The sequence below is a fragment of the Petaurus breviceps genome, unplaced genomic scaffold (assembly GCF_028583685.1).
Source record: "Petaurus breviceps papuanus isolate PSGF00001 unplaced genomic scaffold, PetGlider_PUasm1.0 91041, whole genome shotgun sequence".
Taxonomy (NCBI): domain Eukaryota; kingdom Metazoa; phylum Chordata; class Mammalia; order Diprotodontia; family Petauridae; genus Petaurus; species Petaurus breviceps.
Window position 1 is genome coordinate 15,114,376 of NW_027187400.1, and position 24,002 is coordinate 15,138,377.

General features: G+C 44.7%; 1 protein-coding gene across 3 annotated transcripts in view; it reads right to left on the minus strand.

Moving 5' to 3' along the window:
• Nucleotides 1–5,635: 5,635 nt before the first annotated feature.
• PAX7 (paired box 7) overlaps nucleotides 5,636–24,002 on the minus strand; it is a 157,288-nt gene continuing 138,921 nt past the window's right edge. For all 3 annotated transcript variants that reach the window (XM_069079438.1, XM_069079440.1, XM_069079437.1), the window contains exons 8-9: nucleotides 19,963–20,209; nucleotides 5,636–10,863 (exon numbers count right to left, since the gene is read on the minus strand). In XM_069079438.1, coding sequence (XP_068935539.1) covers nucleotides 10,748–10,863; nucleotides 19,963–20,209 — 363 coding nt within the window. In that variant the 3' untranslated portion in view covers nucleotides 5,636–10,747. The remainder of the gene's footprint in view (nucleotides 10,864–19,962; nucleotides 20,210–24,002) is intronic.

A 24,002-nucleotide genomic window follows, 5' to 3' on the forward strand; every position in this document is an offset into this window, starting at 1 on the left:
CTGTGGGCTGAGAGTTCCAGAAGTCTCTGTAGCAGGTACAGTCACTGCCCAGGCCTGCTGCTGGCTTGTGGAGTGTGGCTTGTGCTGCTCTGTACTCCACTCCATTCTCACTCCAATAAAACAGACTTTTCCTGCCCACCTTCCCTACTGTCTCGGGATGGAAAATTCTTCAACCCAACCTCTTGTTGGTTCTGCCACTCCAGGATTCATGTTGAGGCATTAGTTCAAAGTCATTTGGAGGGCAGTTTGGGAAAGCTCAGGAGACTCCCTGCCTTTGCTCTGTCATCTTGGTTCCACCCCATCCCATTCTAGGTTCTAAGGGTAATTCCAACTCTTACATTCTATGTTCTAAGGATCCTCCCATCTTTGACATCCTATAATTTCTAGGAGAAGTTACTTTTTTTTCTGGACAAGGCTAGGCTGAGTCTGAACTTCCTTAGATGCATACCCTTACTCTTTTTGGTTAAACCAAGTTGAGGTTCCTTTCTCTCTCTTGTTTTTCATTCCTTGTAGCTCTGGGGATGGCCCAAGAAGTGTTTTATTGGTTATGTCAGTTTGTGAAAAGTGCATGTGATAAAATCATATATGATAAAATACTGATGCTTTTCATCTTCACAAATAAGCACTTGTGATTTCATCGATATAGGGAAGTGAACAAACTCTCTACACAAGTAGGCTGATATTTTGTTTTCAATTTATAGTCTGAGTGTGCTGCCTGAAGTATTGACAATATAAGTGACTTGCCCAGGGTCACACAACCAGTGAGTGTGATAGGTAGGACTTGAACCCAGGCCTCCTTGATTCTTTTTTTTTTTTGGAGAGCAATTGGGGTTAAGTGACTTGCCCAAGGTCACATGGCTAGTTTTGTGTGTGTGTGTGTGTGTGTGTGTGTGTGTGTTAAGTGTCTGAGACTGGATTTGAACTCAGGTCCTCCTGACTCCAGGGCTGGTGCTCTATTCACTGTGCCACCTAGCTGCCCCCCTCCTTGATTCTTTATCCATATTTCCCTGACACTTGATGCAGCAAACAATTCAGACAGTTGATCAGGAGATTGTTTGAAAAATCACTGTTGGATTATTTTGCTCAGATGCCCACAGCTCAAAGGATCCTTGATAATTCATTTTTCAAATTTGTAAAATGGGTCTAACCCTAGTTAGAACTCTAATTCTAATCTTTGTTGTTGTTGTTATTGAGTTGTATCTGACTCTTTGTGACCCCATTTGAGTTTTTCTTGGCAAACATACTGGAGTGGTTTGCCATTTCCTTCTCTGCTCATTTTACAGAGGGGGAAATTGAGGGAACCAGGGTCAAGTGACTTGCTCAGGGTCACACAGCTGGTAAGTGTCTGAGGCCAGATTTGAACTCATGAAGATGAGTCTTCCTGAACTCAGGCCTGGCAATGTAACCAATGTGCCATTTAACTTTAATCTAGACCCAATTTTAATCTTTACCCTAAGACTGATCCTAAAATTAACTCAAGAAACAGCTGTTATCATGAGTGGAGAGTTGGCCTCATGGTCAGAAAGTTTGAGACCCATTTCCACATATATACTTGTTGTGTGACCCTGGGCAAGTCACTTAATACCTTGGTGCAAAAATTCATAGTGTTTTACATAACCTGCTCAGATTGTCCTGAATTTTGTACAACGGCCATGGAATAAAAAATGTAAAAATAGGAAGGAACATGAAATGTCACAGCTGTGATGTGCCCAAGAAGTTTTCTAAGACTAGAAATTGCAAATCAGTCACTAATCTGTGTTGATGTAGGGCTCCCTCAGTCAATGAAATATGATTTCCCTCCCCCCCAAAAAAACCCCAATAGTTTTTGGTCTGAATAACGTAGTACAAAAAAATATCTTAACCCCCATTTGACAGATTACCAGGTAGCATGGGCTAGGACAAAGCATCAGAAGATTTGGATTCAATTTCTGCATCTCCTACTTATTGGCTTGTGGCTGTTGTGATCTTCCTTTTCTGGCCTTTAGTTTTCTCATCTCTAGAATGAAAGGCTTGTTCTAAAGTTCTCCCAGCGTTAAATCATATGGGGAAAAGATGAAGTCAATTGTCTGAAGGGAAACAACTTCTAAATTCTAGAGGAAGTGGGGGTGGCTAGGTTGTGCAGTGAATAGAGCACCGGTCCTAGAGTCAGGAGGACCTGAGTTCAAATCTGGCCTCAGACATTTAACACAAAACTAGCCTGTGACTTTGGGCAAGTCACTTACCCCAGTTGCCCTCCAAAAAGCAAAAAAAGAAATTCTAGAGGAAGAAATGAAACTTCAATCTCCTGAGTCTAATGCTGGCACTGTCCTTGGCAGTATGGGTACTTCCAGTTCAGCTCAGCTGTTGACAAGCTGTATTACCTCAGGCAAGAAATTCTGCCTTTCTGAATCTCATTTACCTCATCTGTAAAATGGTAACTTTCCAGTACTAAATCAAGGACAATGGAAAGGAACCTGAGAGGACATCTGATTGAACCCTGTCATTTTACACAGGAGAAAACTGAGTCGCAGAGAGGTGATGGGGATGCCTAAGGTCACATAGCTGAGAATTCACAGAGTTGGGACACAGACAAGTCTTCTGGCTTGGAGCACAATGAATTCCTTAGACTAGCTACCTTGTAATCTCTGAATCCTAAATCCCAACCTTTTACACAATCTGAAATCCAATCCTATCCTTTCTGCTAATCCTAAAAGTACCTCTAACTCCATCACTAGCCCAACATCTAATCCTCACTCTCTCCTCAGTCCTAAATTTTCTCCCAACATTAATTACCCAGACCCTGTTACCTTAATTCTCACCTTTGTTGTAACTTTAGCCTACCTCTGTCCCAGAGCCTAACCCTAATCCCAACCCTTGCCCTAACCCCTCTTTTACCCATGAAGATGATTGAAACCAAACTTTTAATCCCCATGAAGGGCTCAGAGTTCATGAGCATTGCATCCCTCTTTGCTCCTGGCCATGGAAAGGGCCCCATCTGGATTTCCTGCCAGGCTAAACAAGTTGGAGTAGCAATTCTAGCAGCCCCCAGATGCAAGGCTCTCATCTCTGCATCACCCCCCCCCCCAAACCTCCCCTCTAAGCTCCAGGGACTGGCACCTTTCTCAGCAGCAGCTGTCAGAAGGTGCATTTCTGTGTGGTTCCCAAAACCCAGAGCCTGATGGATGTTTTCAACAGCCCTCCAGAAATTCCACTGGGGGAGAGGAATGTGCTCACCCCCTGGGCTCTTTTCCAGCTTGCAATCTGCTACTTCTTTGCTCTGGTTGACTGGAGGGGAGATGGGATCACCTCCTTCATTTTCAGGCAGCTGTTCTGGATATGAGTGCCTTAAGGACAGGGGCAAAAACTCACAGTATTTTCCAGAACCTGCTGAGATTGTCCCGAATTTTGTGCAACAGTCATGGAATAGAAAATGTAAAAATAGGAAGGGAACTCAGAAAATAGATGAAATGCCACAGCTGTGATATGCCCAAGAACATAGAATGTTAGTTTTCTAAGAGAGCTTGGAGCATAAAATATCAGAGCGAGGAGGGGGTCTTACAGAATAAAATGTCAGAGTTGGGAGGAGGTTTAGAACACAAAATGTCTAAGATGGGAGGACTTTTAGGACATAGAATGTCAGAACTGAGAGGGCCCTTAGAACAGAGAATGTCAGAGTTGATAGAAGCCTTAGAACACAGTATGTCAGAGATGGAAGAATACTTAGAACACAGGATGTTGGAGCTTGGAGGGGCCTTAGAACTCAGAAAGTCAGAGCTGGGAGGGGCCTTAGAACACAGAGCTGGGAGGACCTTGGAAAAGAGAATGTCAGCAGGCTGAATTTATCTAGCAGGACTATTACTTTCCCTTTTACCAGTTCTATCTTTCCTATACTTATACCTCTCAATCACCCGGGGCTCTCCCCTTCCTGGTATTGGATGGGTCATTAATTTCTTAGTGTGAGTAAACTTAATGTAATAACAATGTTTACCTAGAGAGGAACCCAAAGAAACCAGACTAGAATGGCAGGACCTGGCACACCCTGGCCCTGAGTGGGGGAGATCTTTGCTGGCTGAGAGCATTTTCCAGTGATGTTCCAGCAGGCCTGTGAAGATGATGACCTCTTTGGCCTTTGCTGGGGACCAGTCCAGGTTCAATGAATGCCTTTTTCCCATTCCTGGTGCCATTCACTCACAGTCCTCCCTCCTAATAAGAGAAGGTGTTTTAGCTTCCCTTGTATCCTTTCCCCACATCTGTACAGTGATGCTTCATGTATCTGATATCAATAGAGGCTGAATGTCATGACCCACATAAGTGAATCTCTGAAAGAGCTGAAGCTTAACCCATGTAAGAGACAACACTTTCCTTTATAACAGGTTTGATGGAAGACATTTAAAAAATCTCTATCTATCTATCTATCTATCTATCTATCTATCTATCTATCTATCTATCTATCTATCTTCTATCTATCTATTTATATCTTATACTTCCCCTGCCTTCTCAAACAAAAACTATTGAACAGGTCAATACGGTAACCTTTGCTGTAAGATTCAAGGTCATCCTTATAAAAAAATCTACTATTATTATATGCACCAAGGCACCACACAATTCTGTGTCTGTTTTTGAGTATGTCTGTTTCCACTTCCCCTTCCAGGGTGTCAACTGTCACTTCTCGATGATTTTTCTTGGCCCCTAAAAGCCTCTCCACCCTCCTGCTTTGGCATATTGGGACCCTGGATAACGAAATTTGTTGTTACGTGTTAAGTTAGAGTGATCATCTAAGAGCCTGACTTTGTTTGAGTAAGGAGAATGTGGTCTCCCCTCTCCCTCTCCCCTCCTGCCTCCTCTCCTGGTTTGGGTCTGTGTTCTGGAGAAACGTGACCCTGCTTATACTATTGGCGGTAAGAGTGAGGTGTTAAGGAATTTCTCTCCTCCTCTACTCTTTGCAGAATCTCTAGCTTCCTCGAAAGCAAACTCAGGTACCACTTTCTCCACAAAGCCCTTCCCAGTTTCTCCAATTATTAACACTCTCTCCCTCTGAAAATAACTTTGTGTTCATTTTGTTTATACTTTGTAATTACTTCTTTGTGTACCCGGTGTAAACCACCTTCTCTCCTTTGGAACGAAACCTCCTTGAGGGCAGGGATTGTCTTTTTTCTTTTTGATGGGGGAGGGAGTTGTTATCCTTAGAATCTTTTTTTTTAGTTCCTTTTTATGTGTTGACTTCCCCCAGTAGAACGTAAGCTCCTTGAGGGCAGGGACTTTTTTTTTCTATTTGTATTTCCAGAGCTCCGCACAGTGCTGTGCACAGTCAGTGTTTTAATAAATGCCTGTTGACTAGCACCCAGCCTGGGGGCTGACACATAGTGGATTGGCTAATGATAATAATAAACTAATGAATTTAAACAAACTCAGTCTATTCTCTCTTGGGTAGTGTGAGGGGAAACAGAGCAGCTGATTTTTAGGAACAGCAAAGTCAGTTTTGGATAGACAGGTAGGAGGTTGCCACCCCTTTTCTGATGCTAATACCATGCCCATGATCTCTCCCTCTCTGTGGCAGGGTCCTTTTAATTAGGTCAGTATGACAGGCCGCTATTTATTTGTTTTTTTTTGCAGCCATATTGCAGGGACCGCATTAAATACACCGAGCCTTCAAAGTGGCTTTTAATTTATTTTTTTTTAATGTATAACAGTTATGCCTGAGTTACAGGGAAACACCTACAGGCAGCAGGTAGGAAAGCAACCGGCAGCTTCTCTTACTAGTCTACTACTCCATATAGCTGAATAAATTATGGTGCGATTATATTTAAACACACGCTCTCCTGGACACACTTTCTGTACGCCTGCTGCGCACACGTGCACACACGTACTCGCTCTCACATGGAGGGAAATGGTTATGTCTCAAACACAGAAGCAAATGAATTGGCAGATACTAGCAAGAAGGAATGTTCTATATATCACTAGCAGACATGTCCCAGGTAGGGGAGGTGGCTGTGTTAGAAGCATTAAATACACAAAAGTCTCTGAGCAGCGAGGTGCCACTGTTTAAAGGAGGTGGCTAGAGTCCCCCTCCCCCTCAATTTGGTCTTGGTTTGGCACCCCTAAAGGTGGGCAGAGAGAAGATTTATCTGCTCCCTGGAATGTCCAAATGTAGGGGTAGAGAGAGTATCGTCCAGAGAGAGAAGGCCCAGAGAGTGTCCTCCTTGAACTGTAAAAACGTGATGCTTGAGATTCTCAGGGGCACAAGAGGCTTTCAAGGGTTAGAACAAGTGGCCCATTTGGTCCTCAATGAAATTGGCTGCTGCTGCTGAAGTCAGACTGGGTGTCTGCTGTCCAGATCTAGTCCAATCCTAGACCTCACCATTCAGCCCCAAACTGACCTTCTCATTTCTTCTTCTGGGCAAATCTCTCCACATCTCTCTCTCTCTCTCTCTCTCGTTCCCTCCTCTCTGCCCCCACCTCTGTCTCTCTGTTTCCTGCAGCCCCACTATGTTCCTTTGGTGAGGGAAGAGGAGAACAGGGGAATAGCAAAAGGGCTTTTTTTTTTTTTTAAAGCAAGCAAACAATGCCTGGTTCTCAGTTTTTCACACATAAATGTCTCTTTTTCTTTCTTTCTTTTTTTTGTAGCAAGGAAGGAAAATCAGAGGAAGGGAACAGGATGAAGACAATATAATCCCAACGGATCCTGGAATGTATCTTTCCAAACACACAATCTCTACAGGTGGCCCTGTGGTACTAGCACGTCACTCACTGTGGGATGAGGTGGGGAGGGGGACAGTTGTCTTTTCAGTATCAAAAACAAAACAGAAACAAAACAACAAAAACTTCCTATAAACGAACAGCACGTCACCAAGTTTCGAGCTAATGTACAATGAGCCTCTGAGGGTTGACCTCAGAGGAAGGGTAAATAGCTAGTTTTGAACAGACAGGGGTATTTTCTTACTTCTCTAAGGACTCTATTTACAGTGATAGTTGGAGAGGGTGGCCTTTGGGGTTTTCCAAACCACCTGGAATGCATGCCTTCATAATAAGACTTCAATGAACCTGCTTGACAACTGCCTTTGACCTTTCGAGGCCTCTTACCTCTTATCTTCTCTGGTGAGAAGGCTGCCCGCTAATATGAAGGGCTGCTTTACATAGAAGGGATCCCCAGTTCTTCCTCCCCCCTTCCAAACATACACACCTATGCAGGGCGTGGTGAAAAAACCAGAAGGAAGTCAAAAGGAAAGGCCATATGGGGATATGTCTTTTGTCCCCATAAGAGTAGATTTGAGGAGCTCTGGGGGCATTGAGTTCTCTGAGAAATGGCTTATCTGGGATCTGGAGATGCTTTTGGTATTGAGTATTCTGTTTTAAGGTTTGGGGAAGAGGTTTTGTGGGGAAGCAAATTGGTCTTGGTCTTCATGGAATGTTACCTCTTAAAGGCTGGAGCCGGGGAAGCTTCAGGTGACCACATTTCTGAGAAAACACACAAAAGGACAGGTCAGAAGTGGTCTCTGTAAACATAACCAAGGCATCAGCAGAATACAACCTCCAGCAGAAGGAATGCTTGTTCAGGAAATGTCTCTGAAGACCAAAGTTAGGCCAAAGGAAGGACCTTCTGGTTGCAACAATGATTAAATCCTGGAGTGGGTTGCCAAGGAAAGATGTGGCATCTTCTTCTTCCCCTGGGCTTGAAAGAAAAAGACATCACCGGGGATGTCAAGAACTGGAGGTCTTCCAGGCCCAGAGTCTCACTGTGATATCTGACCCTCAATGGAGTGATCTATCTGACCAGCCATCCTGATGGTACCCCTAGGTCAAGCTCCAAGGCTGAAGTTAGGAAGCCAGTTCCTGTTCATCATGGTAGAATCACCCACAGAAGAGCTCTTCCTGTCTTTCCTCCAACTTCGCAGGATTGGCCTGAGGCTTGTGTTTAAGCAGGATCTCTTGGTCTTCTGGCCTTTTTCTCTGGGAACTTCTCACTTAACAAGGAGGAAGAGAAAGGATTCTAGGGAAGGGAAGCTTCTCATCATCCTGATGTTCACCCAAACTGAGACAAGAAAACTTGGGCCCAATCCTTCTGGATACTGTAATGGGACCTCCAGGCAACTTGATAATAAAGATGGCGTGATGATTAAATGAAGACGAAATAATTTCCATGTCTACGGTGCTTTAAGGTTTGCAAAGTGCTTTCCTCACAACATCCCTGTGAGGTAGGTAGAACAAATGTTATTATTCCCATTTTAGAGATGGAGATTGTAGGATCTGATGGAGAGCTGGAAGGGACCTTAGGGGTCATTTATTCCAACCCTCTTCTACAGATAAAAAAACTGAGTAGTTCAGTGACCCTGAGACTCAGTCTCAGAGAGGGTAAGTCAACATCCTAGGTAATACAGGAGGGAAGAGCTGGAGATCAGATTTCTAAGTCCAAGTTTGCTACACCATAGTGAAGATTATGATAGTAGAAAATGGAGGGTGGAAAAGATGAGAGTTAATAATGGTAATGCAGCTGGTGATGGTGCCAGAAAGATCCAATGAAAGCCAGGAACCTGAAACTTTCTCCCCAAAGGTTACAGCTTTCAAAGGAACAGGGTGTGGGGAGAATCTTTAGAAGAACTTAGAAGTCAGGAGAAGGACAACTTCTCCCTCATTCTTGGAAGCTAGGAGAATCCCACATCACTGATGCTAGCCTTGCTTCAGTCTAGCTTCAATGGTCTCAAACTACAACTCTGGCTATGTTGACCTGAGGAATGTACCCAAGGGTTGCACTGGGAAGAGATGCCCCTATGTTTGAATGGTGGACCTTTAGGCTCCCCATCTTCTTCATTCTGGAAGCTGTTTCAGGATTGGGTAGGGACCCCCATCCCCTTCCCATTGAAGTGCTGAGAGAAACCAGGGACCAAGCTTCCTCAGGGAGCTGGTGACCACCATTCATTGCAAAAAAGCACAGGAAAAGAAAGGGCTTAGCATAGCTGCTGAGGGGTTAGTTTTTAACATCCCTTTCATAGGGATTTTTAATCATGTCAGAACTCCCATTCATGCCTGTTAAGCTGGGTATACCCCACAGGCAAGGCAACTCTTGAGTGGGACCTAGGAATCAAGAGTAAAGGAAGGAGGGATCTTTATGGGAAAAGATGGGGGCTCCTGCCAAAATGAGGTTGGTGAAGTCTGCTGAGGATTGGGATTTCAGCTACAGGGGTGACCTCAGGTGAGCCCACTGGACTTATGAGGCAGATTCAATAGTAACAAAGATCTTAGGATTTTCTCATATGCCAACTTCTCTCCCCTGCCTCCCATTCCCTGCCCCCCCCCTCCGAAGCAGGAAGATAAGTCTAAAACCAAGAGTTCCCTTCTTGGTCTCCTGTATTTTGTACACCTGCCCAGGTGGTCAGTTCCCATTGCATGATCAGGTCCAGCCTGGCCTGAAGAAAGCAGGGTCCCCCCTTTGCTGGAGGTGTTGAAATGGTCTTTGTTCCTGATGATGTCCCGTAGAAATGAGCAAACCAGTTTTGGGAAAGGACAGAACCAGGAGCTCAGAGTTTCAATCCAGAGCCCTTAACTTCTCACTTATAGCTTCTGGGTGCAATGTCTCAAATACCAGTGATATGAGTAAGGTCTTGCTCTCCTAAGTGCCTTTCACTTTATGAATGGTTCCCTCTGTGGTGGGTCAGAACTTGCCTCATCTGCCCCCATTGGACTGTGAGTGCTCCAGTGCAAGCCCACTGATGTTTCCAAAAGGCATTGCCTTTAGACTCAAAGTCTCTCATTGGCTTCCCTATCCCCTGCCCCTGCATGGGGCATGCCCCAACATCCCATATTAGCCATAACCAGCCCAGATCTCCTTCCTGAACTGGGCAGCTCCATTTCCTCAGCCCATCCTAGCCTCTCTGCCAAGGTCCTGTTGTTGGAAGGGTTAAAAGATTGGGGTTTTGGTCATGTTTGTCCAGGTCATCAGCTTGAGAAAGAGAGAGCAGCATGTCCATTTGGGGTCTAGGTGCCCTCTCCCTTCACTCCCAAGGCCTTCCTGGTCAAACAGCATGAGCTATATGGCAGGGTGCCACCTTGGGGACAGTTAACTTGCTACCCCCTCACTCTCATGTGGGGTCCAAAGATTCATGGCATTTGGAACTAGAAGGGAATCTTAGAAGCCATCCGGTCTTGGTTCTTCACTTTCCAGATGATGAAACTGAGACCCAGAGAGTAGAAATAAAGTGACCAAAGTCACATAGATTATAAGTAGAAGTGTCAGGATTTGAACCCAGGGACTCTGACTACAAAGTTAGTGCTTTTCCCACCACACCAAGAGCTCCAGGATCCTATTCCTTTGGAACTGTCTTGCCTGCTGCATCCTCTGGGGTAGGAAGCAGTTATAAAGTCTATACGTTGAAGGAAGGGAAGGGCCTTGAGGGAGAGAGAAATCTTGTAGAAGTCATAATTCAGCTTGGGTTTTACCCATTGCTTAAAGCAAGGTTGAGGGTGGGGGCAGGGGTTTAAATCAGTCCAGTAATCCAGCTGGGATCAGGATTGGGATCAGGAGGCAGAAGGGGATGCTGGCAGAGGGACTGCAATTGTGTCCCTCATAATCTATGGTCACAGATTTTTGCCAGAGGGTGGTGGCATGGGAAGAGACAGGTCTTATTGGGCCCACTTCCTCAGAGGATGCATCAGTGGGTGTAGGGGGACGGTCTGGGACTTGGGGTCAGAGAGGCACAGGGATGAGTGTAGGATAGGCTGGCAGGGATAGCGGGGATACAGGAGTCAAGGGTCTGGGATAGGGGGCCCTAGGGCTTTAGTATGCTTGACCCGTTTCCACAGGCAGGAGCCCTAGTACAGCTGAGTGCTCTCCCAATTTCATCCGACGCTGTGTGGACAAGCTCACATTCTTTGCCAGATAATCGACAGCAGCTAAGGAAAAAAAAATGGAGAGAGACATATTTAGGAATTGATATTCTAATCTCTATCCTTCTATTTGCCTAGTCTCCCATTTTCTAGTCTTTCCAACCATTCATCTCTTCTCCCACATCTTCATCTATCCATCCATTTCTGTATTCATTCATCCCTCTCTCCACTCATTTCTCCATCCATCCAATGGATCTATTATTTCATTACATATTTGATGATACATTCATATTTTGAATATATCCATCCTACCAGTCTACCTATAGCATATAATAGATGTTATAAAATATTTGAAAGACTAAAACATGGATAAGGCATTAGACTTGTTTTGCTTGGCCTCTGAAGGCAGAACCAGGAACAATGGGTAGAATTTAAAGAGAGATAGATTAAGGCTTGATGTCAGAGAAAATGTCCTAATAATGGAAGCTGTCTACAAGAGGAGTAGGCTATTTCAGGAGGAAGTGGGTTCCTTTTCATTAGAGGCCTCAAAGTCAAGGTTGAGTAACTAATTGTTGAGTGTGGCATAGAGGAGATTCTGTATGATTCTGCACTCTAGCTAACCAGCCATCCATCCAACCACCCACCCATCTGACCATCCAACTGTCCATCCATCTATCATTCAATTCATCTATCTGTCCATCTGTTTATCCAGCCATCTCTCCATCCATCCATCCATCCATCCATCCATCCATCCATCCATCCATCCATCCATCCATCCATCCATCCACCCATACACTCATCTATCCAGCAAAAACTTATTGAAACCATCATCCATGCTTAGCATTGTGCTAAGTATGAAGGGGAAAACAAACAACCCCCCCCCAAAACCCAAACCATGATAAGGTCCCTGCCCTCAAGAACTTTGCAATTTGGGGCAGTTAGGTGGTGCAGTGAATAGAGCACCAGTCCTGGAGTCAGGAGGACCTGAGTTCAAATATGGTCTTAGACACTTAACGCAAAAACTAGCCATGTGACCTTGGGCAAGTCACTTAATCCCAATTGCCCTACCTTCCCCCCTCCAAAAAAAAGCAAAAAAAAGAACTTTGCAGTTTAATTCAGTAAACAAGATACACTCAGATAGAAAATTAAATAAGGATACAATGAACTCTTAAGGCGGCCTATACAAAGAGGCAATTAGGAGATGTAGAAATGCATAAGAAGGAGAGATCTTTGTGTCTGGGGTGCTCCTGAGCCCACTGGTGGAGAGAACTCATCTCAGAAGGACTTTGAAGGATGGGTGGGACTTGGATAGCTTTAGGGGAGGATGGCAGGCACTCCAGATACAGTATACTATGTGAGTAAAAGTCTAGAGAAAGGGAAAAGCATGGTATTGGTGATTCAGAGCCATGTTCAATCCTCACAATTTACAGATGAGAACCTGAGGTCAAAAGAGGTTAAGGGATTTCATCAAGATCACATAGGTGGCAGAAGTCAGCACTTGAACCCAGGTCCTCTGACCAATGTTCTTTGCATTGTACCAAGCTGCTTTTCATCTTTTAAAATACCCAGATATTCATAAGAGATGGAAATCCAAAAAAGGAGCCATTAAACCCCAAGATCTTGAATGTCTACACACAACCATAGAGAATCAACAATACTAACTATGGGTCCTGATGCAAGGAGACAAATTTGGCCTGAGTCAGTTGACTAGAATTTATTAAATGCCTACTATATGCTAAGCACCATCTTAGTACAAAGACAGGCAAAAGACAGTTCCTGCTCTCAAGGAATTCCCAGACTAAGTCTCATAGCTATAACATGTTTGCTGGCATAAGACCAATGACTGGAATGTGGCTCTTGAGGGAGTATATAGTTTACTCAATGGTAAGAGGAGGACAGGTAAAGGTGTAAGGGATAAGGAGGAGGCAATGAGGTAGCATTATATATCCAAAAAGTATACTATGTGAGGAAATCCAAGAATTGGAGTGGTGAGGCATATTGGAGAGCATTTGTTTAAAGATCAAAGGAGGAACAAACAAAAGTGATTTTTATCATTGAAATCTACTATAGGACAGAAAGAGAAAATGGATTAGAGGCTTGGGAAACAGATCATAAACCTGATATAGAGACATGAAATGATAAGGATAAGGGACTTCTATGATCCAGACATATGCTAAAGTTCCCTCTCAGTCAAAAGCAGAACAGTGAACAATTTCCTGACTTGTCTTAATAATGATCATTTCATCCTCCCAAATGTAAAAGAACCAACAAGGAGAAATTCTATTCTTGACCTGATTCTCACCAAGATGAAGAAACTAGTTGCTGGGATATAAATGACAGGAATATTGGAAGGGAGTGATCACTGCCTGATAGAATTTGCGATAGAGGAGAGAAAGACAATTAACACAAAAACTAGCCATGTGACCTTGGGCAAGTCACTTAATCAGTCATAGTCAGGCATAGTCAGACACGCACCCCAGATTTTTGAGGAGAGAAGATTTCAAAGGGTTCAGCAGAAGGATAGTAGGAGCAGATGGACCAAAATTCTATAGGGTTAACTGAGGAGGCATGAGAAAAAAGAGGAATTGTCATTTAATATTCTGAAGACACAAAAAGGAAATAATTGTAATGAGGAAGAAAAAAACCAGCAACAATCTAGAGATAAATGTGGTTGCACAGTGAACTCACCAACCAACCTTAGATTTTAAAAAGAGATAGATGTACAGCAGATGGAAATAAAGGCAAGTAACAGCTGATGAAAACAAAAGCATTAACAGCACTCTTTTGTAAAAGTATCAGGACTGCTAAAGGTCAGAATGAGCTTCAGTTGGAGAAGAGAGTTAAGGATGACAAAAACTGGTTTTATGAAAGCTCTGTAGGGCTCTGTATAGAGAACCAGCCTCCAAGCCAGGAAGACCTTTGAAACGTAAGGACTATGTAACCTTCAACAAGTCACTTGACTCTCTCAGTGCTCCAGGCATCTCTCTGAGACTAAAAGTTGGAGGAAGGCAGTGACTTACATTGGGAGAGGGAGTTTTCTCATCGGAGAGATCTCCATACCAAACAAATTACAATATAGAGAAATCCTATATAGAGACAACTGCAGGATTAAAGAAGGGATAGAGAATAGGGGCACCTAGGTTGTGTAGTGGATAGAGCACCTGCTGAGGTCAAATCCAGCCTCAGACACTTATTAGCTGTGTGACCCTGGGCAAGTCACTTAACCCTGTTTGCCTCGGTTTCCCCATTTGTAAAATGATCTGGAGAAGGAGATTGGCAAACTGTTACTCCTGTATCTTTGCCAAGAAAACTCCAAATGGGGCCACAAAGAGTCAGATATTACTGAAACAATGAACAGCAACAAAGAGAATATGTGGGTTAATGCAGGACTGGATCTAGGCAAAAAAGAGCTTCCAGGGAAAATTCAATTCTTTCTGAAAAGATGTTTAATGAATATCTAGCAATGGGAGCAATAATCACAGAGAACCAGCATGGCTTCATCTACAGCAGGTCATTCCAGAGTAACCTTATTTCCTTTTTGACAGAGTGACTGGTGAGTAAGAGGAATGCTGTAGATATTTTAGCAAAACCTTTGATTAAACATTATGTTCTTATTGTTAGGGGGAAATGGATTAATGGGGGCTACATGACAATAGCTAAATTTGGACTTGGTTCGATGGCTGGGTTCAGAATACTCATTAATACTTCTGCTGAAACTAGGCATGAAGTCAGCAGTGGGGTGCCCCAGGGACCTGTGCTTTGCCCTATGGTGTCCAATGGCTTGAATAAAAGCATAGATGGGAGGCTCCTCAAATCTGCATTTGAAACAAATCTGGGAAGAAGAAACAATACAACAGATAGGAGAACCAGAATTCCCAAAGTCCTTCACAGGTTAGAATTTTGGGTCAAATTGAACAAGACAAAATTGGGATAGGCAGAATAGGAAGTCCTGGCTCTGGGTTCAAGATATTTATTTGACAATTACAAGATGGAGGAGAAACAACTAGACAGTAATTTGTCTGAAAAAGGTCTGGGGATTTTAGTGGACTTCAAGGTCTACTAAATGAGTCAACTAGGTTATTGAGTCAATGGTCAATGACTCATGACCATTGGTTAAAAAAAATCTCAGGTGGCCTTGGACTGGATTGAGAGAGGCATGGCTCCCAGGAGTCTCAGCTATGCTTTGCCCTGTTCAGACCACACATGGACCCATTATGGCCAGTACTGGGCAACACAATTTTAGGAAGGACTTTGATAAATCTGGAGAGTGTCCACTCTGACATAGGAGGATTGATCAAAGTAACTGGGAAGGCTCATGGTAAGGTAAAGAACTCAAAAACTGTCATATTTGGGGATTTGACTTGTTTTTCTCATCAAAGGGCAGAATCAGGTTGAACCTACAGAGAGGCACACTGAGGCTAGCTGTCAGAAAACTCTCCTTAACAATTGAGCTATCTCTGAGTGGGATGCACTCCCTTGAGAGGTGGTGGCTTCCCCGTCCCTGAATGGGGTCTTCAAGCAGGGGCTAGATGACCAAGCAGTCCATTTTTTTGCAGAGAGATTCTTGGTCAGCATTAGTCACTGAGATTACCTCCACCTCTGAGGTCCTGTGATTGTGATTCTGAGTTCAGTTCTAGATGTGTTGACTCTGAGCAAGGACCAGAGCTTTCCAGTAACCAGTTGGTCAAGATCATATGAAGGCTGGGCATGGGGAGTAAGGGGCAGAGAGAACTAAAGGAGAAACTACAATGACTCCTGCCCTTCCTTGTCTTCTCCACTAACCCAATGCTTAGAGACCTACTCAAGACTCCTGCTTGAGGAAGTTTTTCCAGACTAAGCCACCCCCAACTGTGATCTTTCTCTGGCTCTAACTGTTCTCCACATTCCTCTCTACAACCTACTTCTCCATGATTCACAGAGTACCATGTTCTGCACACAGTTGCACATAATAAATATTTTTTGAATGAATGAATCTTTTCATATTCTCCTCTGCTTGTTTCATGGGAGCTCCCTGAGAACAGAGACCCTGACTGATCCTTCTCTTCTATCCCAGACAGCGCCCCCCAGGCCCAGCCAAGGGTCCAGAGTAGCTGCTGGATTCACAGCGATGGCGCTCAAGTGACTTGGATGAGCCTGACAACCAATGGACTTTTCCAAACCTTGGGCCAACTTGAAGGACAACTAATCCTGGACTCACGGTGTGTCTCTGCCTTGCCAGGGACGACAGAAGGGGGACAGGAAGGGCAGGACTGTGACATTCCTCATTAGGGGCCTCACTCAAACCTTCTCTCTGTCTCGTTGTCTCTCTGTGTGTCTCTCCCTCTGCCTCTCCCTCTTTCCCTGGCTATAAACGCCTCAAATTAGATTAATCAGGAGTTGGCAGGAGATGCGGAGGGCCGGTGCCAGTGAGTAAACAAATCTCAGCCGTCACTGCCTCGTCAGCCTCCGGCCCCAAAGGAGCTCCCTTCTAGACACAAATTCTTATTAGACTTGTCATATCTATTAAAATTCTTTTCACACTTCTGCGTTCTATCAGCAGCACCATTAGCTCGGCCCTGGCCTTTGGGAACTGCCAGGACTATATTAATCTGGCATCCGCCCTCTTCCACCCCCCCACCCCCACCCACTCCCTAGGAACTGGAGGATGGAGGAATGAAGGGATAGATGGATGGATGGATGGACAGATCATCTCTGTATGTGTTTGGTAGAGAATGGGACAGCATTGAAAGAAGCAGCAACCTTAGCTAGAATCTGGACCCAGCACATGCAAGGGTTTATGGACATGTGTGAATTATGGAAGAGTATATATGTACAAAGAGACTTTAGTACACAAAATATCAGAACTGGGAGGGCCCTTAGAACCCAGAATGTCAGAGCTGGGAGGGCCCTTAGAACCCAGGAGATCAGAGCTGGGAGAGCCCTTTGAAAACCATATCTGGCCTAAGCAGTTTCCTTTGGGGGGGGGGGAAATGAGGAATCTGATTCAGAAGGTAACAGTTTCTAGATTGAAAGATACATTTCCAGCTTGCATTGGATGTTGCTATCAAGATTGGCATGGAAACGATGGCAAAGGACTAAAGGGGGGCATTTCTGCCTCAACCTTCCCCCAAATTTGCATCAGGGATAATAGAGAGATCTTATAGGATTTGGGATTCTGAAAAAAAAAAAAGATGCCTCAATTGTTTTCTCCAAGAGTCACTCTTCTGGGACTGAACTCTGCTTCAACTTATGGCTGGGAAGGAGTGTGAGGGGATGTGGGACTTGGATTCACTTAGTTCATTTGGGAAAAAGGATCACCTGGAGGGATTGGGGATCCCACTGAAACTGGAAAATCAGGGGAGGGGAGGTGGTAGGGCATAGTGGAAATAACATTTACAGTCATGTAAACAAATTCAACATTTATAGACAAAGAAACTCAGGTCAAGGTTAGTATTAACTGACACTGTTAAAAAGACATTGTTCTCCTGTTAGCAATCAACAAACTAACAGGTTTTTGTTTTTGTTTTGGAGGAGAGGAAGGGACATGCAGATGTATGCTTCCATCCCCTTTGTACAAATTAGTGAAAAATGTTAATTAAGCACTTGCTACATGACAAGGTGCTGTGCTAAGGAAGTTACTTCAGATGGTTAAGTATCTGTCAAAAAATAAATAGCGATTTTTTAAAATTAATAAGAAAAAAGAAACTGTGCTGTCGTGGAAGCTAGAAGGCAGGGTTAAGTTCCATCACTAAGCAATTGTGTGACTTTGGGCAAGAGCCTTCTCTGGAAGCCTCAATCTTGTCATCTGTAAGATGCATGGGTCAGATTGTAACAGTCTCTAAAGGACCTCCCAGCTCTGATGCTTCCCATTCTAAGCTACCTTTCAGCTTTGCCATTCCACATTCTTTAGAACACTAGGACTCTCAGTTCTGAGGTCTGTGTCCCAAGGTTGATCCCTGTTCTGAGAGTCCTGTCCTAAGGTCGTTCCCAGCTCAGACCTTCTGTGTTCCAAAATCCCATTGGGCTCTGCATTAAGCTTTCTAAGAACTCTTAGAACCCGACATTCTGGGTTCTAAGTCACCCCCCCACTTTCCGGCTCTGGTATTCTATGATTTCTCCCAGATCTAACATTCTAAGGTCTCTCTCAGCCCTGTTGCCCTATGTTTTAAGGCACCACCCAACCCTGATATTCTCTGTTCTAGGGGCCGGTCCAGCTCTAGTATTCTATAGTCCAGAGGCCCAGGAATGGTGGTGGTGGTGGGGGGGAACTTAGAGCTGAAAGGGATTAGGTAGAAAGACCCCTCCTATTCCTGGAGACAAACCCGGAGTGGGAAAGACTGTCGAGAGATGGGATGAATACAGCGGGGCAGGGTTGAGGGGGGCGAGGGGGCTCCCCGGGTCCACATTTCCCTAGGCGGTTTCTCTAAACCAGACAAACGCTCCTTTCTCCCCTGCTCCCCGTTCTCCCCAGCCCGCATCCTTTTCCCTTTTGATCTCCCTGGATCCTTTCTTCCTCTTTCTCTCACTCCAATAAAGGGGGGAGGGGAGCTAATTTTATTTCCTACCCGGGCTTTATTTTTTGTGCCTTGGTCTGCGGGCACACACGGGGTGTGACTAACCCGGGCCGGGGGCGTCGGGGCCGGTCCTCGCTCTTGGAATTGGTTTCGGATCTTTATCATTAACATGTGTCCAGCTCCACACTAACTCCCCCTCCCCCCGCCCCAGGACTGGGAGCAAGGGGAAGGTCAGGGGGTTGCCGCTCCAGCTCCCTCGGAAAAACCACAGGAGCACAGGCATACCCCCCGAGTTCCACCCTCAGGAGAACCGAGGTCGAAAGCTGCTATTGATCCCCTGGCAGCCGGTTCCCATTTAGCTAGAGAAATTAAGGACATTAAAGGGGCGTTGTGGGGTGTGTGTACGATCGGTGGGGTGGGGTGGGGGGAGAGGTGCAGTCCCGGGTCATTGAGGACAAGTTAAGGAGGGGGGACCGGGGAAGGATACACCTTTAACCTCAGCCGGGTCTGCCTAGGTTGCCACACGTCGTTCTGATTAGTTTGACACCAGCAGGTGAAGCTGCTGGGGCTGGGAAGGGCTGGGGAGGGGGCCGGAGGCTCTGGGGAGGGAAGGATAATCATTCCCATTTCTACAATGCTTTCGAGTTTACAAAGTACTTTCCTCTCCAATAAGCCCAGGAAATATTTTTTTCTAACTGTTTTACAGAAATTCCCAACTTTTCAGAACCTGGGACTCAGAGGTAAAGTGAATGGTCCAGAGGAGGCAGATCTGACCACATCATTTTACCCTGTGAGGAAACTGAGGCCTGAGCTGCCCAAAATCATGTGCTAAGCCAACAAGCCAGGTCTTTTTACTTTAAGATTCACGTTAGGTCCACTACATTATTCTTTATCCAAGGCTACCCAACTGGCAGAGAGTTGGGACTCAATGCCAGGTCCTAGGATTTCAAGTCCAATGCCCTTCCCATCATACCATGATGCTTTTCAACTGAGGCCTAAAGGAGGAAAGGGACTTGGCCAAGGTCACAGTGCTAGGATTTGTTGACTCCAAGTCCAAATTACAAACAGCAGACCCTATTCCCATTCTGCTCGGGGCCTCTCTTTCCCATCTTCCAGTGACCCCTGAGATGGTCCTAATTGGTAGGGATGCAGTAGAGTATACCTCAAGATTAGAGAAGATCCTGCAACAGAAACTCAAGAAACCCAGGGAGTGAGGAGAAAATGAGAGGGACGGGGTCAGCTGGCTGGACTGTGAAGACAGACTGTGAAGAGCTCTCCAGTATAGAAAGAAGGTGGCTGAGGGGAGACAAGAGGGAAATGTATAAAAAACCTTCTGGGATGTGTTCTGGAGGACAAAGACCATGTTTTATGTATCCTTCTGTCCCTCATCCTGCCCAGCATGAGGCCTTACGAGAGTGAATGCTTGCTAAATATTTCTTAAATGAATGAATGGTTGACTGATCAAATGAATGAAATGATTGAGTGAGTGAATGAATGAATGTTTGGGTGAGTGAATGAATTCATAGTAGCAACTGCTCCTTTAAAGGGCTCCTAGATTTAGGGAGATGGGGGTTAGAATGCCAAGGTATGGCTGTACCCCAATTTTCCCACACCAAGTCAAGGATTAGGGTAATAGCCCCTGTAGACAGAGAGGGGGAAGAGGTGCACTCACTCTGTCCATACTGGCCATACTGGTAGCCAGCCACAGGGTCCACACTGTAGCCAGTGGTGCTGTAGGTGGGGGGGCAGTAGGACTGCGAAGTGGGGAGGCTGTCCACAGACTTGATAGAATCGCTGCGCTGGCTGCAGCTGGCTGAGATGGAGTTGGCGGTGTCCAGACCCCCATGCAGTGGGGAGATGGAGAAGTCAGCCTGGGGCTGGGGGGGAACCCCACTTGGGTTGCTCAGGATACTCATCACCTGAAAGGGAAAGAAAGCTTGAGAATGAGTGGAGACATAAAGGGGCACTGTGAAACTTACTAATATCACAGGGAATCAACTATAGATCCCAGAAATCTGGCATGATGCTTCCAAACACCCCATCTGGCAAAAGTCAGCAATCAGGGCATGAGAACGCAAACGCCCTGTGTGTGGAGGTCTTCTGTCATTTTCTACTTCCATTTCTCCTTCTTGGAACACCTTCCACGCTCCCCTATCCACTTATCCTAAGAATGATCGTAACTGTGGCAATGATCCTGAGGTCCTGTTGGTGGTGATATTAATAAAAGAACTGATATTTATATAACTCATTAAAGTTTTCTGAGTGATTCATATATGTGGGCTCATTTTAGTTTCCTAACAATGGCATCAGGGAAGTATTGCGGGTATTATTATCCCCATTTTACAGATGCAAAAACATGTGTCCAATGATTTGACCAGAGTCACTCAGAGTTCCTAAATATCAAAGGTTGCATTTGAATCCCAATCTTCCAAAATTCAAGTCCTATCTACTATGCCATATTAACACTTCTTTTTTATTAGTAGTAGTAATCCTGTTTATACTGCTGATGGCCATAGTGACCATGGTGACTGTGATGGTGATTGTGGCCGTGGTAGAGACAGTGATTGTGAGGATGGTGATGGTGATGGCCATCATAGAGACCATGATAGTGACAATAGGGGTGGTAAGGGTGATGGTGATGACAGTGATGGTGATGCTGATGGTGAGGTGGTGATGGTACTCATAGTGATGATGGAGGTGAGTTGATGATGCTATGGTGGTGACAATGATGGTACTCATAAGAACAGATGGTGACTTGCCCACGTGCTAGTTAGTGAATTTTTGAGGCAGGACTCAAACCTGGGTATTTCCAACTGCAAGCCCAACACTCTATCCTCTCAAACCCAATTGTCTTTTTGAGTTGAATAGTAGGGCAAGGGATCAGGGGGGCATCCTCATTCTCTCTGGTCCTATTGTCACTATCCTTACCAAGTATATATCTCTGTGGGATAGCTGATAGGGTTAAAAGGAATTGGGGGGCACTGTGGAGTAGGGAATAGAGTACTGGATTGGGAGACAGGAAGACCTGAGTCTGAATCTCATCCCTGACACTTCCTAGCCCTGTGACTCTGGGCAAGTCACTTAACGTCTCTGAGCCTCAGTTTCCTGATCTGTAAAATGAGGGGAATAGCTACAGGGTTGTGAGGAAAATGCTTTGTGAATTTTAAAGCACTATGTAAACCTGAAATAATGTAGGCAAAAGTGAGGAGGTGTGAATGTATACAGTGTGTGTGTATGTGTGTGGAACTATCAAACAGGAAACTATACTGAGGCCTTACTGGAGTGAATGGCCCATGTCATAGATGAGAGATTTCTCAAAAGCCATGTGACTCTGGACAATCATCATGATTCTATCTGGTATTTACATAGGGTTTTAAAATGTCAAATAACATCACTGTTATGGGCCTCAGTTTCCTCATCTGTAAAATGAAGAGGTTGTACTACTCAACCTATTTGAATGAGGTAGGAGTAAATGATTCTATCCCTTCTGGTAAAATGGATGACCATCTAACCTCTTTTCCTGTTCTTCTTTCTTCCCCCTCTTTGGGGACGTTGCTTTTGTTTAATGTATTACTTCTTGGTACACTAACAATGTTAACTCAAAATCAATAACCTCTCTCTACCACTCTGCTGCTGCTGCATCCTGAGGTCCTGTAGGTCTTACCATCTACTCTGTCTCTGTGCCCTCCAGATCCTTGGACACTGTCATCTGATCTATGGCTACAATAGAAAACCCCCTTGGCCTTGCCCTTCATCCTGCTACAGAAACCTTAGGGATTCCAGGCTTCTTCATCCATCCATTTTACTGTGAGTTGGTTCCTCCAATTAGGATGTGAGCTCCTTGAGGTCAGGGACAGTCTGAATTTTTCTATTTGTCTGCCAAGACTGTAGCATAGCACTTGGCTTAAGTAAGCACTTAATAAATGTGTGTTTTTTAAAAATTCATTCATTTATCAATGATTTCTAAAGTATCCCCAGCTCTGCAAATCAATATTTTAATATTTTATGTAATATCTTCCTTTATAACTCTGACTTTCATTCTATGTTGAAAAGTCCCTTCTGGCTTTATTGATCTTGAATCCAATTCCTGGCAAAATTCTAGAAAGTATTATTGGAAGGACAGTTTGTCAACATTTAGAAAGGGGGACAGTGATCGCTAAGAACTAATGTAGCTTCATCAAGAACAGATTATGTCAGAATAACTTCATTTCCCTTTTTGACATCTCCTTTTAGACTGGTAGAGTTGGGAGAGGCCATGGATGTGATGCCTAAATTTCAGCAAAGTGCCTAGCAGTCTCTACCATTCTCTTTCTGGAGCAAGGGAGCCTTCATGTTATGATTCCAGACTGGTTGAATGCCTAGACATATAGAAGAGTCACTAATAGGGATGATGTTAACTTTTATTCCTCTTCTTCTTTTTTTTTTTCTTTTTGGAGGGCAATTAGGGTTAAGTGACTTACCCAAGGTCACACGGCTGGTAAGTGCTAAGTATCTGAGGCTAGATTTGAACTCAGGCCTTCCTGACTCCAGGGCCAGTGCTCTATTCACTGCGCCACCTGCTGCCCCAACTTGTATTATTCTTAGGTATATGTATTATATCCCCCTCAGTGAACAGAAGTTCCTTGAAGGCAAGAACTATGTCATTTTAAAAATCTTTTTATCGCAAAGGGATTAGACTTATTCTGCTTAGCCCCAGAAGGAAGCGCTACAAGGAAGGGGTAGAATTTGCAGAAAGGGGGACCTCGTTTCTATGTTAGGATCAACTTTCTAATCATTGGAGCTGGCCAAGAGTTTCAGAATGAAAGGCTGGGGGATGTCATGATTTCCCCTTTACCAAATGTCTTCAAGTAGATTCTAGGTAACTGCTTTGTGGGTAGAGATTATAGAAAGGATTCCTATTCAGGTTGGGCAAGATAACCTCCTGGGTCCCCTTCTACTGAAGCAGTTTGTGATTCTATGGTCTTAAGGGCCCTCCCAGCTCTGACATTCTGTGCCTAAGGGCCAAGCTCTGATATCCTGTGTTCTAAGGCCCCTTCCAGCTCTGACATCCTGTGTCCTAAGGCCCCTCCCAGCTCTGACATCTTGTGTTCCAAGGGCCCTCCCAACTCTGACATCCTGTGTTCCAAGGGCCCTCCCAGCTTTGACATCCTGTGTTCTAAGGGCCCTCCCAGCTCTGACATCCTGTGTTCTAAGGGCCCTCCCAGCTCTGACATTCCCTGTTCTAAGATCCTTCCCAGTTCTGATATTCTGTGTTCTAAGGCCCTTCCCAGCTCCATCATTCTAGGTTCCATTCTCCTGTTCTAAGGTCATCTGTGTGCATATCACACACCTCTTCCACCTGTAGCCTGATCTTTGCAATAGGGAACAGGCAAGGAAGAGTGATCTGACTGCACGATCAAATCGGAATCTCAGATACCAGAGAGCTGGGGCAGAAAGGAAGAAATTGGCTTGCCTGCTATCTTGACTTTGCCTCTTGTCCGCCATCCCCAGGAAGCCAGTAACTAGTCAGTATCCTCTTTTCTAAAGTCAGGAAAAGGTCTCCCCCAGGTCTGAGGTCTGAGTTTGCAGTGAGCAAACTTTTGAACTTAAGGAAGTCAAGGTCTGATGTGATAATCCCCCCCTCTTAAGAATGCAAACTCTTCTAACAGGCTTGGTTCTCTTCCCCCCTCCCCTTCTACCTTATTTTTTTTTTTGTGACCTTGCTTTTGTCTA